The sequence below is a fragment of the Dunckerocampus dactyliophorus genome, chromosome 3 (assembly GCF_027744805.1).
Source record: "Dunckerocampus dactyliophorus isolate RoL2022-P2 chromosome 3, RoL_Ddac_1.1, whole genome shotgun sequence".
Lineage (NCBI taxonomy): Eukaryota > Metazoa > Chordata > Actinopteri > Syngnathiformes > Syngnathidae > Dunckerocampus > Dunckerocampus dactyliophorus.
In genome coordinates this window covers 11,760,465-11,784,639 of record NC_072821.1, presented here as the reverse complement: position 1 = coordinate 11,784,639, position 24,175 = coordinate 11,760,465, and the positions used below count along the sequence as shown (strand labels likewise).

The following is a 24,175-nucleotide window of genomic DNA, read 5'->3' as shown; positions in this document are numbered from 1 at the left end:
TTTTTAGTGTAAAGATGTTATTCTTCACAGTTATGCACTCTCCCTCTTCTGTACAGCCCTGGGCTGCAAAGTGTTTGTTGTCATTGTTCATTTTTGTGGTGTAGATACTACGGATGTCCGATAATATCGGGCCTCAGATATTATCGGCCGATATTAGCATAAAAATGTGATATTGGTGAATCTCGGTATTGGGTTTTTTCCCAGTAATGAAAACCGATTAAAAATAAATAAATAAAAATTGAATGCTGTATAGATGGACATTTTAATGTTCACATGGCCAGGATGACGCCACAGTTTATTTACATACAGTGCAAGCCCACCTTCTTTTCGCTTTTTACAGGCTCTTGTCTTCCTGTCCGTTCTGACTGCCCTGAAGTCGGCGAGCTCCCCACGTTAGCATTTGGGACGCTAGCTGTTAGCTATACAGTGAAGCACAAATGAGCTGCACTCCCTGAAGGTCTTGACATTCTTGCCAGCTTGTCGATCTTGCTTGGTAGTGAGTTCACGTTTCCTATGATAACAGAAGGTATCGAAGGCTTGAATCTTGACTTCCTTGCTAGTCGCGTGACTTTCATCTTACCCCCGGCTCTGCCGCCTCAATATCAATGCTTAGACAGGGAATCACACCGATGCGGGACGTTGCTGTCATGGCACGTAAAAATGCTCTTGAATAAACAAACAGAGCTGCTTGAAAGGCAGCCACTCGTGGCGGCTGTGTTAATTCCACAGTAGGAGATATGTTACAAATATCGTGAATTGAGAGGTGGACAATATCGGGGGGGGGGGGAAAGGTAGATCTCCAAGAGAAATTCACATTTCCACCAGCTCTGCAAAAATATCATAATGAACTTAATCACAAAATAAAACAACCAAGGCAAGACATGAGAGATAAGGAAAATAGAATAAGAATAAATAAATACAGAACAGATCATGTCAAGTTTGTAGTGCAATAATACATAAATAATAATGATACATAAAACGGTAATAGGTCCAGTCCTGACCAGTCCAGTCCTTTTACAACAGGAGATATGTGACGTTACACATATCGGTATTGGTTGATATCGGAATAGGAAATTTGGTTGGAAAGTTGGACAATATCGGTATGGGCAAAAATGCCCATCACACAGTGGCTAACTTGCTTGACTATGTCCAATGATGTTCTGCTGTTGTCTATTGAGTTAGTTCTCATACATCTGCAGTTTAGAAAAATCAAAGAAGTAAGCTACATGCCTTGTATATGGCAGAAATGTTTCATCATCAGTAGAGGTAATTGCATCAATCATTCTGAATACTCATTCTTCTCTTTTTAAATCTGCGCTAGTCTGTAGTTGTTGTCACTAATTAAGAACAAGATCGTACCTAAAACATTACTGTAGATGTTTTTTTTGATAGGTCCTATACTACTTGTCAAGATTTTTATCAAATAGTCCCGCATATCATGCTAGGTTAGCCTGTTCACTGAAGAAGAAGTAAAGCTGCAGGCTTTACTTTAAGATGTGTAGCAAAGCCTGCTTTTTTTTTTACCAAGCTGTTCTACATGAAGTGGTGGGCGTATACACAGGACGGGCTCAAAATGAGGCCACAGTCTAATCCAGCTTCTGTGAAGACAATTCATAATGTGACTTTGTTGTGTGTATGGCCTTCACATGTCTGTATGCACTCCCTACACTGTCTGGGCATGCTCTTGATGAATTGGTGGATGTTCTCCTGGGGGATCTTTTTTCAAGTCCTGGATTATGGCAACAGTAACGCCTACCCAGACCACCACTGCGTCACTGCTACCTACATTAGTCTTACCATCATGTGCGACCCACCCTCTCGACATTGGCTCTGTCCCTGGTCCATCTGTTTTTCTGTCACTTTCTGTAACTTTGAAGGACTTTTGCTATGAAGAACCCCATTGAGTTTGAATGATAATGCAAGACACTTGAGGTAGCTGAGGGCCTCAGCTCGTGTTGCTACATGTTTGTGTCACATATGTTACAATTGTTTGCTGAGCTTTCCGCTGAGTACCTGTCTTCTGCTCCACTACAAGTGATTTTGGTAAGATTGATCTCCTTTTATTCCAGGATGTGCACAATCCTAACAATGTCAATCATCTTTTGCTACAACACTCCTTTTACAAAGAAAGGTAATGATAATGCTCCATTTTGATCGACCAAATTTAAGACAGCTCTCAGTACCTCAGGGACTGGATCTCATGAGATGAGGGGTCTTCAACCTTCATCACTCACACAGCAACTTCACAAAAAGAAAGGAGAGGTGAGCTATTTGTGTTTTATTTTATGACTAGTGTAACTGGCCTGGTCCAGCCAGTCCCGTGTTCTTCCCAGGTTCAAATTAGGGTCAGCTGAATGAGAGTCAGGAGCGCTAGCCATCGAGCAAAAAGCCTGGGCTGTCAACTCAATGTCTAGCACGACTCCTAAGGCGTGAGGGAGTGAGGTTTACCAACTGTGGCACAGTTGCACCAGCTGGCATCTGTTACAATGGTAAGATTTAAACTGTACTTTATTTTCGAAGCAGATCTCCACTCAAACAGTGTGATCATTGTTTATAATATGCTATTTTGTGGTAATTTGTTATCAAATAGAGACAATTTCTGAATTTAACATTGATTTAAAACAAAATACTAAGAATTTAATCAAATATTGTTTGAGCTACTCAAAATCAGGGGTGGGCTACCTGTTGGAGACCCCTGCACTTGACTGCAAGTGTGCCTAATGAAGTGCTTCTCAAACAGTGTGGTGGGCCCCCATGGGGGAGGGGGCGCGGTGAACTGTCAGGGTGGGTGTGAGAGGCAGGGAGGACTTTCAATATTAGTGTAGACCTGCCAACATGTACAGTACTAATTTGTCGTACTCAGCATGCAATTTGACTCTCGAATATGCTTGTATGCTTCACTGCCCTCCATTTTGTTGCATTTCGCTGGTTTCAGTTTCAAGTTCAGTCTCTATAGTACAGATAGATTTAAATTTGTCAATAGCATGAAAACATTTTCTCCCAGTGGGGGCATGACAGAAAATAATTGATGGCCTATGTTATGGCTGGTGACGGTGAATGTAGAGATCAAGTGAGATGCTCAGATTTCTTATGTCACATCACGAGTCTGCAAAGTAGCCCTGAAGGCTATGTGGTTTCCATCTGGCAGAATGAAAAATGACAGGGCCTTGCTTACTTTAGGTTTTCTGTAAAATATCCAAGACAAAACTATTTAATGTGTATCGACATTATTGGACGTTCATGAGCCATTCAGTCCACTTACCACCATCTCAGGACTGGACAGCTTGTGTACCACAAATGGCCGCTGTCCTATAGATCCGCATGAAGAAATACAGTGTTCTTGATGGCAAAATGATGTCATTGTTTTCAGTTAACCTGAAGCTATAGTTGGAGTTTGAGAGGACGGTTCATGTGATGTGATGAGCCAAGAAGAGCCCAGAAGCAGTGACGTGTGGAAGTCAGAGGCTGTTTGAGCCTGTTGGCGCCACCGCTGCTGCACAGCATCATTGTAATAAAACAAGCAAAGGACAAACATAGTCAAAAGCTACAAAACCGCACACTTGATGAAGCTACAGCTAGCATGTCTGCTGACAAGTTTTTCTGAGAAAAGAACATTTAGAATTTCCCCTCAACTGATTAAGCCAAACCCTTGTGAAATATGATTTATCAGACACCAACCGTTTACTAAAAACGTGGTGTACTTCAATGTAACCTTGTATGCATGTTTGGGGAAAAAAACAAAACATTACCATTCAATTCGAACGTTGTCGCACAAGGCAGGCTTGTTGTTGAACATGCGTACAAGGTTACATAAGAATTAGGGCTGTCAAAAATAACGTGTTAATGGCGCCCCATCCATCCATTTTTCTCTGCTTAGCTGGGTCCGGGTCACGGGGGCAGCAGTCTGAGTAGGGAAGACCAGACCTCGCGGTCTCCGGCCACCTCTTTGAGTTCCACCAGGAGGACACCAAGGCATTCACAGGCCAGCTGTGAGACATAATCCCTCCAGAGTGTCCTAGGTCTGCTCCGGGGCCTCCTCCCGACTGCGCATGCCCACAACACCTGAACAGGGAGGCCTCCGGCTGGCTCCTCTCGATGTGAAGGAGCAACGGTTCTACTCTGAGCCGCTCCTGGATGACCAAGCTTCTCACTCTATCTCTTGGGGTGAGTCCAGCCACCCTTCAGAAGAAACTCATTTCAGCTGCTTGTAACGCAATCTTGTACTTTCGGTGACGACCCAAAGCTCATGACCATACAGGCGATGGAGGGAACATACACACATCCAGCTCTGCTCTCTCTTCACCACGACGGTCCAGTACAGCGCTGCGCCGATCCGCCAGTCGACCTGATGCTCCAACCTTCACTCACTCGTGAACAAGACCCCGAGATACTTGAATTCCTCCACTTGGGGTAAGACCTCACTCCCAACTCGGAGGGTGCAATCCACCCTTTTCTGACTGAGAACCATTTCCTCAGATTTGGAGGCGTTGAGTCCCATCCCAGAAGCTTCACACTCAGCTGCAAACCTCCCCAGTAAACACGAAAGGTTGATAAGGTCATTGGGACCACATCGCCTGCAATTAGCAGAGACGAGATCCTAAGGCCCTCAAACTCGATCCTGTCGACGCCTTGGCTGTGCCAAGAAATGTGATCCCCGTATAGTTGGAACACACCCTTCGGTCACCCTTCTTGAAAAGGGGGACCACAACCCCCGTCTGCCAATCCAGGGGTACTGTTCCTGACTTCCACGCAATGTTGAAAAGACGTGTCAGTCAAGACAGTCCCTCAACATCCAGAGAATTCGGGGCGAAACTCATCCACCCCCGGAGTTTTGCCACCGAGGAGTGTTATGATTACCCCAGATACCTCAGCCTCAGTCTGCGTTCATGTCCTCCGACTATGCTCCCTCTATGGAAGGTATGTCAGTGGGATTGAGAAGGATTGAGAACTCATTTATTTCATTAATTACATTAAAACTTTTTAGCCTAATTAACGCATGAGCATCATGCTAAGCCACCCCTATGTTATCACAGCAGACGGAGGCGCAGTGTAACGCCCCCACACAGTGACACAAAGTCTGACACTCTTTTTAAACTTTATTCTGACTGGAACACATCAACAGAAGTACAATTCCATCATAGTAGAATTGGAAATCACTAGTATAGACATCAATTTTCCAAACTTTTCATTTATTTTTGAGAGAACCACCTCATGTGCAGTTAAGACAACATGTTTGTATTGTTTCATGGGTATTGGTCAATGTTTTTCAGCAACATAAGATTGGAACATTGAAGGTGTATGGAATTGGCAGGTCAGGCTTCTTAGTAATCAGTTGTAGGTGCACCCTACTTTTATTTATTTATTTATTTTTACCTCAACACTAATGACTTTTTTTTGAACAAACTAGACTTAGTAAGTACGTAGAGGAGCCTTTTTGATGCTCACACCACATACAGTATGTAGGTCAATTTTACTGCAAGCATCACATGCTGAAACATATTGCCATGCTTCAATGTACAGCACAGTCTTGAGTGTCTCAGACGTATATGCACAAATAATGTGCTCACATTTTTTTGTAAAGTAAAAGCTGTCAACAAAGAGAGTGATCGGGACCATTATTGTGTGCAGAACAAGTTTGAAGATGAAGAATATTTAATCTAAAAAGAAGCAAGTAACTGGATTAAAGCATGAATATTCTGACATGCTCATCCTTTATTTTTTCCCTAAACTGCTTGCTCATCATCACCATGAAACCTGATGATGTCAGCAAGCAAGGAGGAGTCCCCAGTCTCAATGTCACTGGAGTCCAACACCAGGACCAAATCACTTCTCCACTCTCTCCCTGTACCAAAACACTCGCGTCATGCTGGTCCTGGTGCTGTAAAATCTGTACAAGCTTTGCCACAAGAGACGGAACAGGCACCTTCATCGTGCCGAACAAAGAACATGATTTGGGATCAATACTTTTTCTGGATGTTGGTGTTAGAAAGCTTGCATCCCTAAAGAAGCAGCCGAAGAGACGCACTTTCGCCGCTGACCACTGGTACGTTCCAACACCTTGAAATATAAAAATGAAAAATTCAATTATTGCGTTGAGAGAATTAAATATCAAGCTGTTTAGGTCTAAAGGCAGTGACGAAAACCAACTTAAATTGACTCTACGTTTTTCCCCAGTGTTTGTTTTTTCCGGTGTTACTTTATTACCAAACCATGCAATTTCTCTCATTTCCAGTGTTATTTTACCTACCAACAATACATTTTTGACTCTAAAAGATGCAAAAAAAAAATGAATACATTTATTCGTAGCTTAAGCTACTCCCGATTATATGATTGGTGCGGTTCACTCAATTACAATGTGATACATTTGACATAATTTTTTATTTTTTTTGGACTATTTTATACTTAATATAACATTTTAAATGTTAGGCCATGTGCTTTTCCCTCTGTTTTCTAACTATACTTTATATATGTCATGTTTGTTTTAATGTTTCTCTTGATGTTTTCCTACATGTGACTTATTCTGATGTACAACCCTTTGTCTTCCACTGTGGTTGTTGGTTAAAGGGCTTTATAGATAACGTTGGCATGGCATGGCATGGTACAAGGCAATGCAGAGGATACTCTATACTGCTGTGCTATTGACTGTGCAAACAGCTTGTTGGTATTTTTGATGTCATCTCCGTTAATGCTTTTACTTGACATATTTACCAGTGAGGGCAAAAAAAAATTGAACACACATATGACACTCGCATGCTGACATAATGGCTTGCTGTTGGGGAGTGACGATACGTTGGGATACTTTGCTCACCAGTTTAAATGCAAGAGGCTTCACTGGAGCTTGTAGCTGTAGTTAAGTTCAAGAGGTCGCAGAGGATTATATCCCCCCCCCCGCAGCGGAGTGAAAGCTTCTCAATGATGACAGCGACTGATGTCGTTTCTGGAACTAAATGTTGACCTTTTTTATTGAAAGCCACAAGGCAGCAGCCGCAAGCGATGTTTTGTTTTGTCAAGATGGCGGATACACATACAACATCCTGTCGAGTGGCCTTCACAATAAGGTACATACGGTTTACCAAAATCCATCCATCCATCCATGCCGCTTTTCCTCATTAGGGTCGCAGGGGCATGCTGGAGCCTATCCCAGCTGACTTCGGGTGACAGGCGGGGGTACACCCTGGACTGGTCGCCAGCCAATCGCAGGGCACATATAGACAAACAACCATTAACACTCACATCCATACATATGGACAATTTAGAGTCATCAATTAACCTAACATGCATGTTTTTTGGAAGAGGGGAGGAAACCGGAGTACCCGGAGAAAACCCACGCACACACGGGGAGAACATGCAAACTCCACACAGAAATGCCCCAGGGAGAATCAAACCCAGGTCTTCCCGATCTCCAGACTGTGACTGTGTGGCCAACATGCTAACCACTAATACATAAATAAGACATTTTGTGTACCATTCAAATAACATTTCTCACAAATAATATTTCTGAAAACACTTTTAGAATAAGTTACATCCTCCCCCCCAATGACTGTTCATCACCATCGGAGTAATATTGCCATCAACACTGAACAGGTCTTCTTAACATGCTACCTGTAGAAGTGCTAACAGTACACAAACATATTAGACCATCCCTGCCTGGAAAAACCTCTGCTATTCTACCCGTTTTCCAGGTCTGTCTGGGTGCATTATCATCCCCATCTCAGTACATCATATCGTACTTATTGCTGTATGGATAGGAGTCTTACATTTGTGGGCTGGTTTCAAGTCTATCAAGTAGTCTCTGCACCAGTCGTTCCACAGGCTAGTCTAAAGTCTTTGCCGGTATTTCCACCTTCGACCCAGCTCCTCACGATTTGCTGTGGCTGGAACTGTTGAAGGCACAGTCTTTGGAGGTAAGGAAGTCAAGCGTTTACCAACCAGGAAGTGAGAAGGGGTACGCGGCTGTCTTTCCTCCCAAAGTGGGTCTGGAGTAACTCTATGGCAGCATCATCATCTTCATCTGTTGTTGCGAGTCCTGCTATAGTTCTAGCTAGGGCTGCATGATATATCGAAAAAATATCATCATTGCGATATTGGCAAGTGCGATATCCATATCGAAAAGATGCATGATAAGTTCTCTTAATTAATGCATAAATAATGCATTTCTTCCTTGCATCCGTGTTGTACGACACACGTGTGAAGTCTGTAAAGGCCGAGCTTCGTGAGGTGGATTTTTATGCGAGCACCACCGACTTGTGGTCCACTGGAACCACTGAGGCCTATCTGAGCTTTACTGTGCACTTTTTGACAAATAATTTTGACCTTATTGCACGCCGGCTGGAAGTTGCTTACGTGCTTCCCGGACTCACACACGGGTGAAAACATTGCTGCTGCCCTGCGGGATGTTTTAACCAAGTGGAACTTGCCAGAACACAAACAAGTGGCCATCACCACAGACAACGGAGCGAATGTGGTGAAGGCTGCTGAGGTCAACAACTGGGTCAGACTGCAGTGCTTTGGCCATCACTTGCATCTGGCAATCGGTGAGTGTTTATGTGTTTAATCTTTACATTTGACATGTCAATATAATATGAATATTGTTAATGTTATTACACTTTAGTGACCACTCTGAACTTCATTTTTTTTATACTGTATAGTGTTATTGTATAACTTGGAATTAATGATGCATTTATTTCAGTAAAAAGTGTATTAATCTAGTAAGCTTTTCTTGTTTTTTGTTTGTCATTTGTTTCAGAGAACGCAGTCAAAGGTGATGAACGCATTACAAGATCTGTTGGACTTTGCAAGAAGTTGGTGGGGCACTTCTCCCATAGTTGGAGGGAGAAGACTGCCCTGAAAAAAAGCACAAAAACAACACAACCTCCCAGAGCACGCACTAATAACAGAATGCCCCACAAGGTGGGGGTCCAGACAACAGACTATTCAGAGTGTTCTTGGGCAGCAGAGACCCCTGAGTGATGTCCTGTCAGCTGATAAGAAGTCCAGACGTTTGATTACAACTTGGCAGGACGTAGATGTTCGGGAATCCATAAACCGGGCTTTGCAGCCTCTACAAGTGAAAGTTTCGTATGTGAAACCAGTACTCCATGTTTTCAACACCTCAGTCCTTTGACAAAATCCACCAAGAAAAAGATTCTGGACTATTTGAGCTCTAAATATGACGACACAGCCACTCAAGAACTGTCAGACATGGCCTGCTTCATGGATTCTCAGTTTAAGGCAGGCCTACATCACCAGTGACAAATTGCACAACATCAAAACCCGAGTGACTTCAGAAATGTAAGCATTATTCCCAAAGGTAAATCGTGTCATCAACACAGTCATCTGTTCAAACTACATATTTTTTTTGTAACAATCTAATTTAATCATTTCAAATTGTATATTTAAGGAGCAAAGCCAGGATGCTCAACATGACAACTTGGATCCAGAAGACATCCAAAAGAAGTCCAAAAAAATCCCTGGGCAGTTTTTTCAAGTGTGTCCCAGCTCCAACATCTACTACAGCATCATCACATGCGGTGGAAGCGGAACTCAACTGCTACCTCATGTCTCCCACCCCCTGACAGCAAAGATGAACCTCTATCTTGGCGGCAAGTTTATCAGGTCAACTACACGCAGTTCAGTAAATTGGCCAGAAAATACCTCAGCATAATAGCAAGTAGTTCACCTTCAGAGAGACTTTTTAGTACATCGGGTAATGTTGTTACATGCCAACGGACTTGTTTAAAAGCTGACAATGTCAATATGTTGGTTTTCCTGGCCAAAAAATTTGAAGTAGTTCACTACTGTTGAGATTTGTTCATGTTTTGGCACTGAAATAATTTGCATTCAGTGAACTTTTTATGACACTTTTTATGTATAAACAACATAGAAAGTCTGTTGGCACACAACTGTACGATTTGGTGAATGGGAAGGTTAAAAATGAATATTTTAGGTACAAAACAGCATGGGCGTGTTTTCAGTGTTAATTTGTTGTAAAGCGCTTGCTTCAAAGTGCTTGCCAATTGCACTTTAAGTTTAAAGATTTTATTTTTCCAGGTACAAAAACTGAATGTTGTAGGTTTTGTCCAAGCTTTTGCATCAAAGTGTTTCCAGATTGCATGAAAAATGCACATGAACGTATTAATGTGTTATAATGCAAATAAATGCAACATTTGAAATAGGTGAGTGATTTTTTTTATTTTGTCTGCAAAATACTAGAATAAGCAACTTTAGTCAATACTTTAAAGGTCAAAATAAAGGTAAATATTTGTTCCGTACTACATTTGGAATTGGGTTGCCAGCTTAATTGCTTTGTTTTGCTTTTTTGATACATTTTTTTTAACATAGTTCATGCTGATTGTATTTTCAGGTGAAAGAAAAAATATTGCAATAATATCGTTATCGCAAAACTAGACACCCATATCGCATATCACACTAATTTCCAATATCGTGCAGCCCTAGTTCTAGCTGCTCCAGTCAGGTAAGATCTGAGGTAAGTAAACTTGCCGGTCCCAGAATTCCTGCCACTGGCTTATTTCACCATCATACTTGGCTATGATTAGCTAGGGAAGTGTAACAGTTTATCTGGACTGTGATACATTTGAACCAGTGCGCCCGTCACTGACTCACCATCCCACAGGCTCCCTTGTTGCCTCCAGTGATCTTTCAACAACGCCAGTGGAATGAACTTTCCATGTGAGAACACGGTCCATATACTCCCTTGAGGTCTCGATCTCGGCGTCCAGACAGTCTGTTGTCAGTCTTCAATGCCTTCGTCCAAGTCAGTTAAAATGTCCTCTGTGATGGACACTCGGGAGCATGTCTCTCACCCAGTTGGCAGTCGTTTAGGGGCCTTGGTTTGTATCCCAGGTTTGGGTACGCAAGTGTTAGCGCTATAAAGAGATGTTCCATCTTTGAAAAGGGTTGTGAGCAGTTGGAGAATAAGGTCACTGAATAAAGGTGCGCACTTCCTTATCTAGACGAGTTGCAACCAATAAATTGGACCCGACGACCAGTCCAGGGTGTACCCCACCTCTCGCCCAAAGTCAGGTGGGATAGGCTCAAGCATACCCACGACCCTAGTGTGGATAAGTGGCATAGAAGATGTATGACGGAAGTTGGACCCCATGTGTAATCCCCCATTTGTTGTGGGTAACTGGGTCCAGACCCCACCGTGATAAATGAATTTTTGCTAAATAGGGGTGCTTATTAATAATATTTGTCGTAGTTAGAGCATAGAAAACCTGATTATGACCTTCTAAATATAGTTTGAACCTTATTAGAGCCCTCTTTGTCATGTTCCGCAGGACAGGCGCGAGCACTTCCTGTCCTGCGTGCTTTATTTTGATGCGCTGTGCTTCCTGCTGAGGGGAAGCTGCAGCCGCTTCACCCCAATGGTATGTTGCACAGCTGGCCACAATCGCAGTTAGTGGGGTTTAAAAGCTGGTTCATTGTATCTTTGCTCACTACCTATGTGTACCTCACCCAGGCTGTCACCTAAGACGGTTCCCTTGCCTGTTGCTACAGCCCGAGTCTTCCGTGTGTGTGTGTGTGTGTGTGTGTGTGTGTTCACAGAGCATTTTACCGTTCTTGCTTTCTGTTGATTTTATTTATTTGTATTTTTCACCACCGCCGCCCGTCTCTGCATATTGGGGGTCAAGCACTTGACATCTTCGAAGATCGTGACACTCCGGACATGAAATATAGTAGACATAAAAGGCACAAAATAAGCCATTAAGACGTCATACAGACATGTTAGCATCGGGAGAGTTCTTCGTTGCGGTTACTTCCTGCGATGGCTAAAGGTGTCTTATCAGTGTAACATTACTGACACCTAGTGACCAGCGTAAAATACTACATATCAATGACCAAACTATAGAACACTCCTTTGGAGTCAGTGTCGCAGTTAATTGGTTCCAATCCAACTGCAATAAGTGAATTCACGTGAAGTAAGATTCAGTATTAATACATTGACTATTTTTATAGTTAGAGCATAGAAAACCTGTTTATGGCTTTCTAAATACAATTTGTTACCATTATTAGATCCCTGTAGACATTAAATAACACCACTATATTCATGTTTACACTCTGATTATTCTTTGTTTACACCTGTATTGCACAGGCTACGGGATTGCTGCAGGACATAAGAGACAGTCGCTGCTTTAAACATAGCATGCGAAGAAAAAAAGGCAAAGTAGGAAGCCAAAAACTTACCACGTCCACACAGAATGGGAGGAGTCATGTCTCATCAATGTAGCATCACTAGTGACCAGAATACTACTTTTAACTTGTCTTTCAATATGTTTGACTAATATAATACAGTGCGCTCCCTTCACGCGTGGCAGAGTACTATCCGCCTCACCTGTCTGTCATTAAAGGCATCTATTTTACTAATAGACACTCAAACTTGACGAGTAATCTAGTGTGACTTTAACTGTGCGTCTCTTTTCTTCAGGAGCTATGGAGTTTTCCAACAGTTCCCAGGGTAACCACTTCATACACGACTATTTTGGAGATATTACGCAGGACAATGAAACCAACACAAGCTCCATAGAGTGCCTCCAGCTGCAGATCCCACAGGAGCTCTTCCTGTCACTTGGCCTCATCAGCCTGCTGGAGAACATTTTGGTGGTGGTGGCCATCATTAAGAACCGCAACCTGCACTCACCCATGTACTACTTCATCTGCTGCCTCGCCGTGTCCGACATGCTGGTGAGTGTCAGTAATGTGGTGGAGACCATCGTCATGCTGCTGCACGACCACGGCTTGATGGACGTGCAACCGGGTATGCTGCGTCACCTGGACAACATCATCGACGTGATGATCTGCAGCTCGGTGGTGTCATCGCTCTCCTTCCTGAGCACCATCGCGGCAGACCGCTACATCACCATCTTCTATGCGCTGCGCTACCACAGCATCATGACCAAACAGCGGGCCGTGACCATCATCGCTGCCGTTTGGCTGGCCAGCATCACCTGCAGCATCTTCTTCATTGTCTACCACACAGACAACGCTGTCATCGTGTGCCTGGTGACCTTCTTCTGCTCCAGCCTGGTCTTCAACGCCGTGCTCTACCTGCACATGTTCCTGCTGGCGCACATGCACTCACGCAGCATCGCCGCCAACTTCCCCAAGAAGAGGCGCCCATCCACCAACATGAAGGGCGGCATCACGATCACCATCCTGCTGGGCGTCTTCATCGTGTGCTGGGGACCTTTCTTCCTGCACCTCATCCTCATCCTAACCTGCCCCACAAGCCCCTTCTGCAATTGCTTCTTCCGGAACTTTAACCTCTTCCTCATCCTGATCATCTGTAACTCTCTCATAGACCCGCTCATCTACGCCTACAGGAGCCAGGAGCTGCGCAAAACACTGCAGGAGCTGCTCCTGTGCTCCTGCTTCTTTGGCATCTGACCAACAACTGACTTTACTTCAAGATTTAAATTTGTTCCAAATAATATGCATTTTTGTTTGTTGAAAGTTGCTCCAACATGAAATTTAACCAACAATATCAACTGTGTGAAACAAATATGAAGTGTAATGACGTCATATGAGCGCGACGGCCTGAAAATGACCAAATACAATAAGAGAATTGCAGCAAACGAGCTGCATTCCAATGGCAGCGTGAGTTGCCCACGTTGACTTCCCCTAGGCCACACGCGTCAAAGGAGGGTGGAGACACTGCAGGATTTCTCTTCAACCAGTTTCTCCAGCAGGTGATTTAATTGATGAGCTCCTTCCCCCAAATTGAAGGAGGTGTTGATCATTAAAATCACCTGCTTTAATGACTGGCTGGAAAGAAGACCTGCAATGTCTCGGCCCTCCATGGCACGAGTTTGACACCCCTGCCCCTAGGCACTTTCCCTCGGGGGGGAATCGCCATCATAAGTGTCGTTCCATTCCTCCAAAAAGCTGAAGTTAACTTGGTGAGATCTACCCTTGGAGGGCTGAGGGAGTGAGTCAACATCGATGGTCGCTCGAGAGTTTATATTACCCACAATGCATTGCAGTGGAGCAAAAACATCCATGAGGTGGCAATAATGCACGTCAAGCACCGGTTGTCTGGAAGAAGAAAATGCATAAAATGAGCAAGGTAATTATTGTATTTGACTACCTTTGCAGTGGCAACGTGTCAGAAACAAACCCATAATGACAGTACATAATTACAGTAAAAAAATAAGTATTTTTAAACAATAACACTAAATTGTTGAAACTAACTGAAACTAAAACTGTTGAAACCAGCTAAAACTAAATAGAATTTTTTTTAGTTGGTTTTCAAAGTTGGATACTTGTATATTTACCATCTTTTCTTTTTTTGTAAGATTTAACTAAACTCACTTTCCAATAAAGTACACAAAAATACAGTATTTACTGGGGAACTAATGAAGAACTAATGAGGAACTAATGACTAAGGCACATACATTTATAGTAGTTACTGAGGAACTAATGAACTAATGAAGAACTAATGAGTAGTTACTGATGAACTAATGAGTAGAGTGGTTACTGAGGAACTAATGAGGAACTAATGAGTAGAGTAGTTACTGAGGAACTAATGAGTAGTTACTGAAAAACTAATGAACTAATGAGGAACTAATGAGTAGAGTAGTTACTGAGGAGCTAATGAGTAGAGTAGTTACTGAGGAACTAATGAGGAACTAATGAGTAGTTACTGAGGAACTAATGAGTAGAGTAGTTACTGAGGAACTAATTAGGAACTAATGAGTAGAGTAGTTCCTGAGGAACTAATGAGGAACTAATGAAGAACTAATGAGGAAGTAATGAGTAGTGGTTGGTAGGGTCATTCCACATTAACTACTGTAATTCTGTGTACCTTGTTCCCCTAAACGGAATGATTACATTTTACAAAAAAAGAAAACAAGGTAATATACAAATAGGGTTTAATAACAAAAAACATGAAATAATAATAATAATCGTCAGGTATTTATCATTATTCGTAAGAAGCCAGAGTGTCTTCCACATCCATCGGCTCTGCAAGCGGCCTTCGCATGACGTCAGCAATGATGTCATACCGAGTGCCCAGGGGAAGTCAATGGGGGCAACTCAAACTGCGATTGGAATGCAGCCATGGTCCTGTGTTTGTTGCTAACGTTACTGTATCTGTAACCATAAAAATGAGAATTCTTCACGGAAGTTCCAAATTTCTTTCGACTAATTGGAGCACAGGGGCATATGAAGCTGCACCCTACTGTAGTTTGTAAAATCACGTGAAACCATCCATCCCATCCATTTTCCATGCCGCTTCTCCTCATTAGGGTCACGGGGGTATGCTGGAGCCTATCCCAGCTGACCTCGGGCGGCAGGCGGGGTACACCCTGGACTGGTCGGCAGCCAATCGCAGGGCACATATAGACAAAACATTCACTCTCACATTCATACCTATGGACAATTTAGAGTCGCCAATGAACCTAACATGCATGTTTTTGGAATGTGGGAGTACCCGGAGAAAACCCTCGCACGCACGGGGTGAACATGCAACCTCCACTCAGAAATGCCCAACGGAGATCATCAATAGGAAATGTTTCCTCTTGTGTGTGTGTGTATGGTGCCATAATGGAGAGAGTACCAAACTCAGCTAAGACTGTTAAAAATTGCTGACCGTGAATAACTGTGTGATATTTTGGTCGTGTCTTTTTCTGTGCCTGACTTTATGGATTTCAACGTCCACGCATGCATTGAGACTGTTGCACATGTTCATGCACTGGGACTGGTAGCACATGACTCTTCTGCAGAGAGCCTACAGCTTATTGTTCATAATAAATATGCTCTTTTGTTTTCTAGCTCATTGTAACTAAACGATGTCAAAATATGTTGCGTCAGTAAATCACATCTAATAGTCTGGAGTGCTCATAAAATTATTGTTATACTTAATTCACAAAATGAAAATCAGAAGTTGAAGTGGAATTACGTTAGATTATGTTGAAAAACAATGACTGCAATTTTTCATAAATTGACTACATTTCAAGTGCTGCAGTATTTTCTTTGCACGTCTACAAACGTTTTTCTGAAGATTCAAAATTAGACTTCCTTTCTTCTTCCATGTTTCGCTTAACTGACGTGCTGGAAAAAAATGTGACAAAATCTACGTCATATCGTTTTATTTGTATTATGTCCATTGAGCTGTATATCTTTTGAGTTTCCACATATGTGATTAAGCAGAAAAAGTGTTTCACTTGGGCTTTTTGTCAAAAGAAGATGATGGGAGTATCCAGAATGTTGAGTTTTTCTATGAAAAATGAATGTAAGTGCACAAAGAAGAATGCCATGACTTCAGTAGTGGGTATTTATCATTTTTACCGTTATAGCATCAAGCATTTGCTGCTCAGTATTAAACTGTGCGGTGCACCCGGAGTTTGTCCTTAAATGCTACCAAGTACACCTGATGCACTAGGTGTGTAAATGCTGTGATTATACTTGTAATTTACTTCAGTGTATACATCCCTCAAGTCTATGTAAAAACTGAAACTACTGCAATCCAATAATGCATTGAATGTCACGTAATCATGTGTGTAATGTCACGTGTGCATGTTGTGTTTGTCTCAAATAAAGACGGCAAAACGTACAAACGCCCCCGTCCTTTTGTGCGTATGCCGTTTAGCAGTGATGGTGTTACCAATAAAAGTAAGAAATGTTACAAGTTACAGTGAGTTAGCCAGTCATCAAGCCTCCACAGCCTCTTGTTCAATCCCTGTTGCCAGCAGCAAATCATAGCAGTTTTTATTTTGTGTATAAAAACACAGTCATTCAACGTTCAAGCTCTCTAAAAAGTACTTGCACAAAGTCATGTGCTGGGTGCCTCAAGCTGCTGTTGTGTGTTTGTGTTTTCATAGCAACTTAATATTCCGTAGTGCTCCATCTTGTTCAACGGTAGCCAGCCCTACAGCCAGAGCAATGTTATCATTGTCATTTTAGTGGCATAAAATATTAAAGGAGGAGGTAAAATGGTAATAATGTAGTATGCAAAACAAACAAAACAACAAATAACGTAATTTTGGGCAATTTTGTTGTGGAAAAAGTAAAAGAATAAAGTCAAAATATTATGGGAATAAAGTAATACTTATGACAGGAATTTACAAAACGAAAGCTGAAAAAGTTGGAAAATTAAAAAGAAAAACAATAGCAAAAAATTTAAAAAACAGCTGTAATTGTACAAATGGAAATAAAGTTTGGTTTGCTTTAGTTTATTTGAACATGAAGGTTATCATGGAGTACATCTCATGAATCATTATCATTATTTCATAGTTCCACATGTCCAAAAGGAGTAGGAAGAAGCAAAGCTTATTTAATCCTACCCCCCCATCCAAATCTACATCTTGTACAGTACATGTAGTTCACTTCCTGCATTCCATGTCATGTTTTCTGTGATAGTCAGGATAACACATAATAGATAACGGTAAGACAGCCCAAATATATATATATATATATATATATATACATTAATAATAATAATAATAATAATAATAATAATAATAATAATAATACTAAATACATAAATAAATAAAGAACAAAGCTTTTTTTATAAACAAAAAAAACAACAAAAAATAACAAACCTGACAGAACAATCAAGACTCTTCTGCCTTGTATTTAGCAAACATCAACTGCTTGTATTGTTTTTTGAATTTGCTCATCTCTGTACATTGTTTGAGTTCCTTGCTCAATCCGTTCCATAATTTAATTCCACATACAGAAATGCTGTGGGTTTTCAGCGTTGTTCTAGCATATAAATGTTTTAAGTTTAATTTTCCTCTAAGATCATATTTCTCCTCTCTGATTGAAAAATACTGTATGAGGTTTTTGGGTAACAAGTTATTATTAACTTTATACATTATTCTAGCGGTTTGAAAGAATACTAAATCTGCAAATTTTAATATCTGTGATTTTAAAAATAAAGGGTTTGTATGTTCTCTATGCTTGGCATTATGAATTATCCTCACCGACCTTTTTTGCAGTACAATGAGTGAGTGAAGATTGCTTTTGTAATTATTACCCCATATCTCCACACAATACATTAAGTATGGTAATACTAAGGAACAGTACAGAGTGTGGAGTGATTTATGATCAAGAACATATTTTGCTTTATTCAATATAGAAATATTTCTCTCCACCTTTTGTTGTATGTATTTAATATGACATTTCCAACTCATTTTTTGGTCTATTATGATCCCCAGGAATTTATATTCTTTCACTTTTTCAATGTCCACTCCGTTTATTTGTATTTGGTCGTACGTATCCCTAATGCTATTTCCAAATAGCATTATTTTAGTTGTACTTAAATTCAGGGATAATCTGTTTCTGTCAAACCATGACTTTAATATGACCATTTCATCCTTGACCTTTTTAATGACTTCTTGTGTACTTTTGCCAGAACAGAAAGCAGTGGTATCATCCGCGAATAAGACCAATTTTAAGTCGTTTGTTACTTTACAAATGTTGTTAATGTACAAATTAAACTGTTTTGGTCCCAGTATGGACCCCTGGGGTACTCCACACATGGTGTATAAACTCCCAGATGTATATTCTCCTAGCTTTACAAATTGTTTTGTAAAGCTATCTTTGCTAGATAGCTTTTAACCCAATTCAAGACTAAACCTCTAATTCCGTACCTTTCTAATTTTGAAATTAAGATAGTGTGATTAATTGTATCGAAGGCTTTTGTCAGATCCATGAATACAGCTGCTGCACATCTTCTGTTGTCTATAGCAGTAGTGATTTCTTCCGTAATTTCGATCAGTGCCATAGAAGTTGAAATGTTGGCTCTGTAACCATATTGACTGCTAGCCAATAATTCATTCTTATTAATAAATTTGTCCAACCTATTATTAAATCGCTTCTCCACAATTTTAGAGAATTGTGGTAACAAGGAAACTGGTCGATAATTTGTAAATTGGTGTCTGTCTCTTTTTTTGAAAATTGGAACCACCTTGGTTGTTTTCATTTTGCTTGGAAATATTCCAGTCTGAAGTTACTAATATATGTTAACGGGTCTGCAATCTCATTGATGACCCTTTTAATTGTTTCCATTTTGATTCCATGACAATCAGTTGATGTTTTTGCCTTAAACTGTTTAACAATATCAGTGATCTCCTTTTTGGTTACAGCAGTGAGAAACATAGAATTAAGATTCCTATCAATGATATCATTCCCTTCATCAATTGTGTCTTGTTTTGGAATTTCTTCTTCCAGTTTTTGTCCAATATTTACAAAATAATCATTAAACATTTCAACTACCGCATTCATGACATTCCTGTTAGTGTTTCCAACCATGAAATAGTGAGGGTAGTCTGCTTTCTTAGTATTATTCTTTATAATACTATTTAAGATGCCCCAGGTTGCTCTCATGTTATTTTTGTTCTTATTTAGTACATGACTATAATATTCCCTCTTACACACACTCAAGATAGTTGTCAGCTATCTTGACAACTGAAATATTAAGACAGTGAAAATATGAAGACAAAAAAGTAATATTCTAACTAGACAAAAAAAAGTCAGAATTTTACAAGAACAAATATGAGGAGAGATAATGTCATTTTCGTATCATTGGTGAAATTGTTTATTTATGAAAATATGAACATATTATGAAAATCAAACAAAACAAAATAAAGTTCTAATTTCTGGGAAATTAAATATGGGAAGACAGTCAAAATATTATGGTAATAAAATTATAATTTTGCAAGAAGAAAATTTATGAAGTTTCTTTAAGAAGAAGGTTGATATAGGTTGAAAAAAAAACGACAACAGCAAAAATGGGGGGAAAAAAAGCATACTAATAATACTCTTTTCCACCTACATCACAAAGCTGAGATGCAGCTTTTTCTTGAAATATCCAGTATATAACTTTTTACAAAATATCAAAGTGGCCCTTGCATTCTTTCATTTTTCACTATGTGGCCCTCGATTCAAAAAGTTTGAACCCTCGTGCTCCAAAGTGTCCATAGATGTGAATGTGCATGTGAAGGGCTGTTTGTCTATACGGTATGAGTGCAGGGTGTGCACCTTCACTCGCCCAAAGTCAGCTGACATAAGCTCCAGATAGGCTCCGCTGTTTTCATGTTGTGGTCGAACAATAAAGAGGTATTGTTAAGTGGGATTGTCTATTGGCTATTTGATATGCTCGTCATTGAACCCGTGATCAAGTGGGGGTCGCATTGCCGTAAATAACGCCATTGAAAGGATGGGAATTTCCAAAGGAAGTAAATTGTTTTTTTATGGTCTGGGGTGGAAATGAATGAAAGCATTTATTTTAAAAAGTCTTTTAGGATTTATCTTCGTGGAAGTAATTAACATTTCTAAATGCTTGTTTGGCAAATGATCGTCTGTTGTTAGGCTGTAGCGTTGGAAGTCCGGTTTAGTCGTACCTGCAGAGCTGCCAGCATTTGGTGTTTGCAATGTGGGGGCGCCACCCCCAACACACTGACCCCAACCCTTGTGCACCTTTTATAACACAAAATTTCAAAAATCACCCATGCATGGATTTCCCCTTAAAATGTCCCTTATTTTCAAAGAAAAATGGTGACTGGTGACTTTTTGTTCCCCTTTAAATGATGACCCATTTTCGTATAAGCCACATGAATTTGTGGCATGAGCAGCGCAGCCCAGTCCTACACTGTATGTGCATATGTAAAATGTGCAAAATCTTCAGTGCCTTTGACAGCCTTTACTGCTGTTGATATTTCCTCTTGTTTTGAGCTTCTAGTACCTCCAAGTACCCGATGGTGAACCTGGACATGTGGAGAACATTTATGTTCGGATTCCGCCTACAGAAATTGGAGTGTGAGGCCAAATTGTGGTGAAGACGCAGCAAACACGTTGCTTTTTGCTGCACCTCCTTGTGATGGATGTGGTGCAGGGGTGTTTAAAGTGCGATCCGGGGGCCATTTTCGGCATGGAACTTGTTCTTTATTGGCCCTCTGCACATTGTAGAATTAAAATTAAACCCAAAAATACATAAAAAATCGGAAAAATAGTGGAAAAAGTCATAAAATGAAGAGAATAAGCTGAAATGTTCATACTAACAACTTAAATACTAACAACCATATTACATAGCCTGGCACCGAGTACTTGCTTTGGCTCCCCACCTAATTCACACTGAGAAATCTCTGGATCTTGGGACTTGAAACGTGGAAGAGCGCCGTGTGATACAAAAAAAACAAAAAACCCTGATTGCCGAGTCTATTTATGAATGAGATTTACAGCATTTCACCTCGCCAGATTGGCTGAGATCATGTGGCCTCTCAAACTGCACCAGATTACATTTTTCTGTCCATCTATTGCTTAGCCCTGCACGTTGGGCAGCCAGCTTGTACAACACAATGCTGTTTCTCTTTTGCTTCCTTCATTTCTTCTTTTTAAACAATTTGATTTTTTTTTTTACGCTGGACTTTTAGATAAACTATTTCAAATCAACTCAAATGATTTCTTGTTTCGAAACAAAAACAGCCACTTCAAAGATTTTGAACGGCTTTCCAATGAATTTTCCAAATTAAGATGAATTATTTTAAAAGGAAATAATAGCATCAAAGGGATGCTTTTTTAGAGCCTGAAATGCACATGCTTCCAGGGTGTGGTAGCACTCGAACGTCTAGTTCATTTAGTGGCACAAAGCAGCTCTGTTCACAGCAAAGGCAATTATTCACAGTCAGCTGTCGAAAACAAAAAAGTCACTCAAGCTAGGAAGATCAGGTTTATGCATTACAGAAAACAAAACAGACCCTGGAGGGATGGACCCCTGAGGGTGAGCAAAAATAACAGAAAACACAAAAGGTCATTTCAATGCAAAAAAAAAAAAAAAAGAAAAGTGTTGTGACAAACAAATTAAACATCCTCATGCTTTCAACATTTTGGTACAATTTCAAGTATGTCCATCATGACCTCCACCCATCCATTATACACAGGAGCTCATCCCAGCTGACTCTGGGTGAGAGGTGGGCGGGGCACACCATGGACTGGTCACCAGTCAGTCACAGGGCACATTTGGACAAACAGGCATTCACGCTCACATTCACACCTATGGACAATTTGGAGCCTCCGATGAATCCATGCATCTACCCTGGGAGGACTTTTGTCATGTGCACATACACATTGTTATTAAATTCATTTCATTAGGTACACCTACAGCTAGGGGGGTGACGATGCACTTTTTATTTGAGTTACAAAACAATGCAGAGACATTACACATTAAAAAAAAGAAGTTTTTATTAGTATAGTTTGATTCATGGCCTAATAAAATGTAAAACTTTTATCTTAAGTTACTCTACACATTACAGCAGGAAATATGGTAATCCAAAATAAAAAAATAAGGTATAAATTACACATTATTTAATTAGTTATTTTACATATATTATTAATATAATTGCTATTATAATTATTATGGCCGTCGCGAGATCCCGTCACACGAGATTAAAACGTGACGAGATTTCTCATTTGGAGAAAAGCCGTATCGCGAGAACAGCGCAGCCAGAAGCTAACCAAGCCTTTGAACTATGGCATCACCACTATGAATGATAAGACAGTTGTCACATCTTGGCTTCGGCATTGTGGCGGCGACCCCAGGATGCGAGAGATGAGACCCGATTTCAGGTAAAAATGTGTATTTCTTAATTGTTGCCGCCAAGCAGCGACAGCAGTAACATTATGACGGCTCACGCTCCCGGCTGAACTAAATAATCATATAATGTACGTACATACAGTGGTGTGGAAATAGTGTTTGCCCCCCTCCTGATTTCTTATTGTTTTGCATGTTTGTCACACTTAAATGTTTCAGATGATCAAACAAATTGAAATATTAGTCAATGACAGCACAACTGAACACACAATGCAGTTTTTAAATGAAACTTTTCATTATTAAGAGGGGAAAAAAAACCCAAACGCTTGCATCTTCATCCGCAATGGAGTAGCGTTAAAGTTGGGGGACAAGTGCGAATGTTGTACCAAAGCCCCAAGCGCAAGGGGTGGGTGGGTGCTGGGCTTTTGTAAAATTTTGATGAGTTTTTTATATTTATTTAAATATGACATTTATAAAAAAACGCATAAATGTAATGATTAAATAAATGAGGTTGCTTTAATTAAATTAAGATGGCGTCTGACACTACCGAAATGCAAATGCCAATTTATTCATTCCACCTGGTAGGAGTTGCTAACAGTGCTAAAAGTGCAGCAAACTCTAGCACTCAACACAGATGTCCTAACGCCAGTGAACATCACTTTTATGCATTCACATACAGTGTCAACATTTGGCAACAAGGATGAGGCAATAAAAGAAAGGACAAATACACGTACAGTATATCTCTGGCAGTGTCGGGAAAGTTATGTGGAAGTTCCTCCTTTGCATCTCATAGCACAGGACATAACTTGTGTGTTAATGGACCGTCAAATAAAGTGTGAATAAGCTGGTTTCAACAATAATTTGGTACTAGTGCATGTAAACGTACTGAGTATGTGTGAGGGCGGTGGTTTTAGGATGGGGTTGGAGGCCCTTCAGGAAGTTTATGTGCGGGGACACAGAATTTGGTGTGACAACCCTGCTGTGGGATGTGGTCTGGCCTTGTTTGGGTTCAGTAATCCCTGGTGATGATACAAGGTCGGGATTCTATAGCATCAGCAGTTGGGACACATGCTTCTGCCAAAAATAGTCAGGCAACTTTAGACAGAGCATCTCTTTATTCGTGTAAACACAATTTCCTTTCATAGACTCTTCACTGAGGAGTCACTGGTTTGTGGGTCGTAGTATCTTTGTACAACTTAAAGACTGCATTTTGTCGTGCACATAAGCCTGCATCATGCAAATATGGAGTTAGTTATCATCTCCAGGATAAGTCTTTTGGCTACAACAATCATTTCAGTACTTTTACCATGAACTCAATGTTCCACACTCATAAGATACGCTAACGTAAACATTTTTTTTCTTATTTATCCTCCTGAGACCCAGCAATGCATTTTTGTTCCTCATGAGGGACAAAAATGTGTTTCACACTAAAAGGCAAAACACTCTGTGACTAGGGAAGCACTCGGAGAGCGCAGACCTCCGCCAAGCGGTGTAGTTCCCCCCGTACTGTGATTCCTAACAAAATAATAATCCTACATTTTTTGGATCAGTCTTTGATATTTTGTAGAGCATGTTGGAAACTTGCCCTGTATTTTTCTTCCAAGTGCTCTGACCATTTTTTGT

General features: G+C 40.7%; 1 protein-coding gene across 2 annotated transcripts; it reads left to right on the top strand.

The window, feature by feature from the left end:
* Nucleotides 1-84: 84 nt before the first annotated feature.
* mc1r (melanocortin 1 receptor) lies at nucleotides 85-16,511 on the top strand. Of its 2 annotated transcripts, XM_054771276.1 has the most exons (5): nucleotides 85-2,489; nucleotides 3,878-4,164; nucleotides 4,244-4,410; nucleotides 4,477-6,043; nucleotides 12,449-16,511. In XM_054771276.1, exon 5 carries the CDS (start codon nucleotides 12,454-12,456, stop codon nucleotides 13,405-13,407), a length of 954 nt encoding a protein of 317 aa, XP_054627251.1. In that variant the 5' UTR covers nucleotides 85-2,489; nucleotides 3,878-4,164; nucleotides 4,244-4,410; nucleotides 4,477-6,043; nucleotides 12,449-12,453; the 3' UTR covers nucleotides 13,408-16,511. The 2 variants fall into 2 exon arrangements, with proteins under 2 accessions (XP_054627251.1, XP_054627252.1); XM_054771277.1 differs by lacking the exon at nucleotides 4,477-6,043.
* Nucleotides 16,512-24,175: the final 7,664 nt, after the last annotated feature.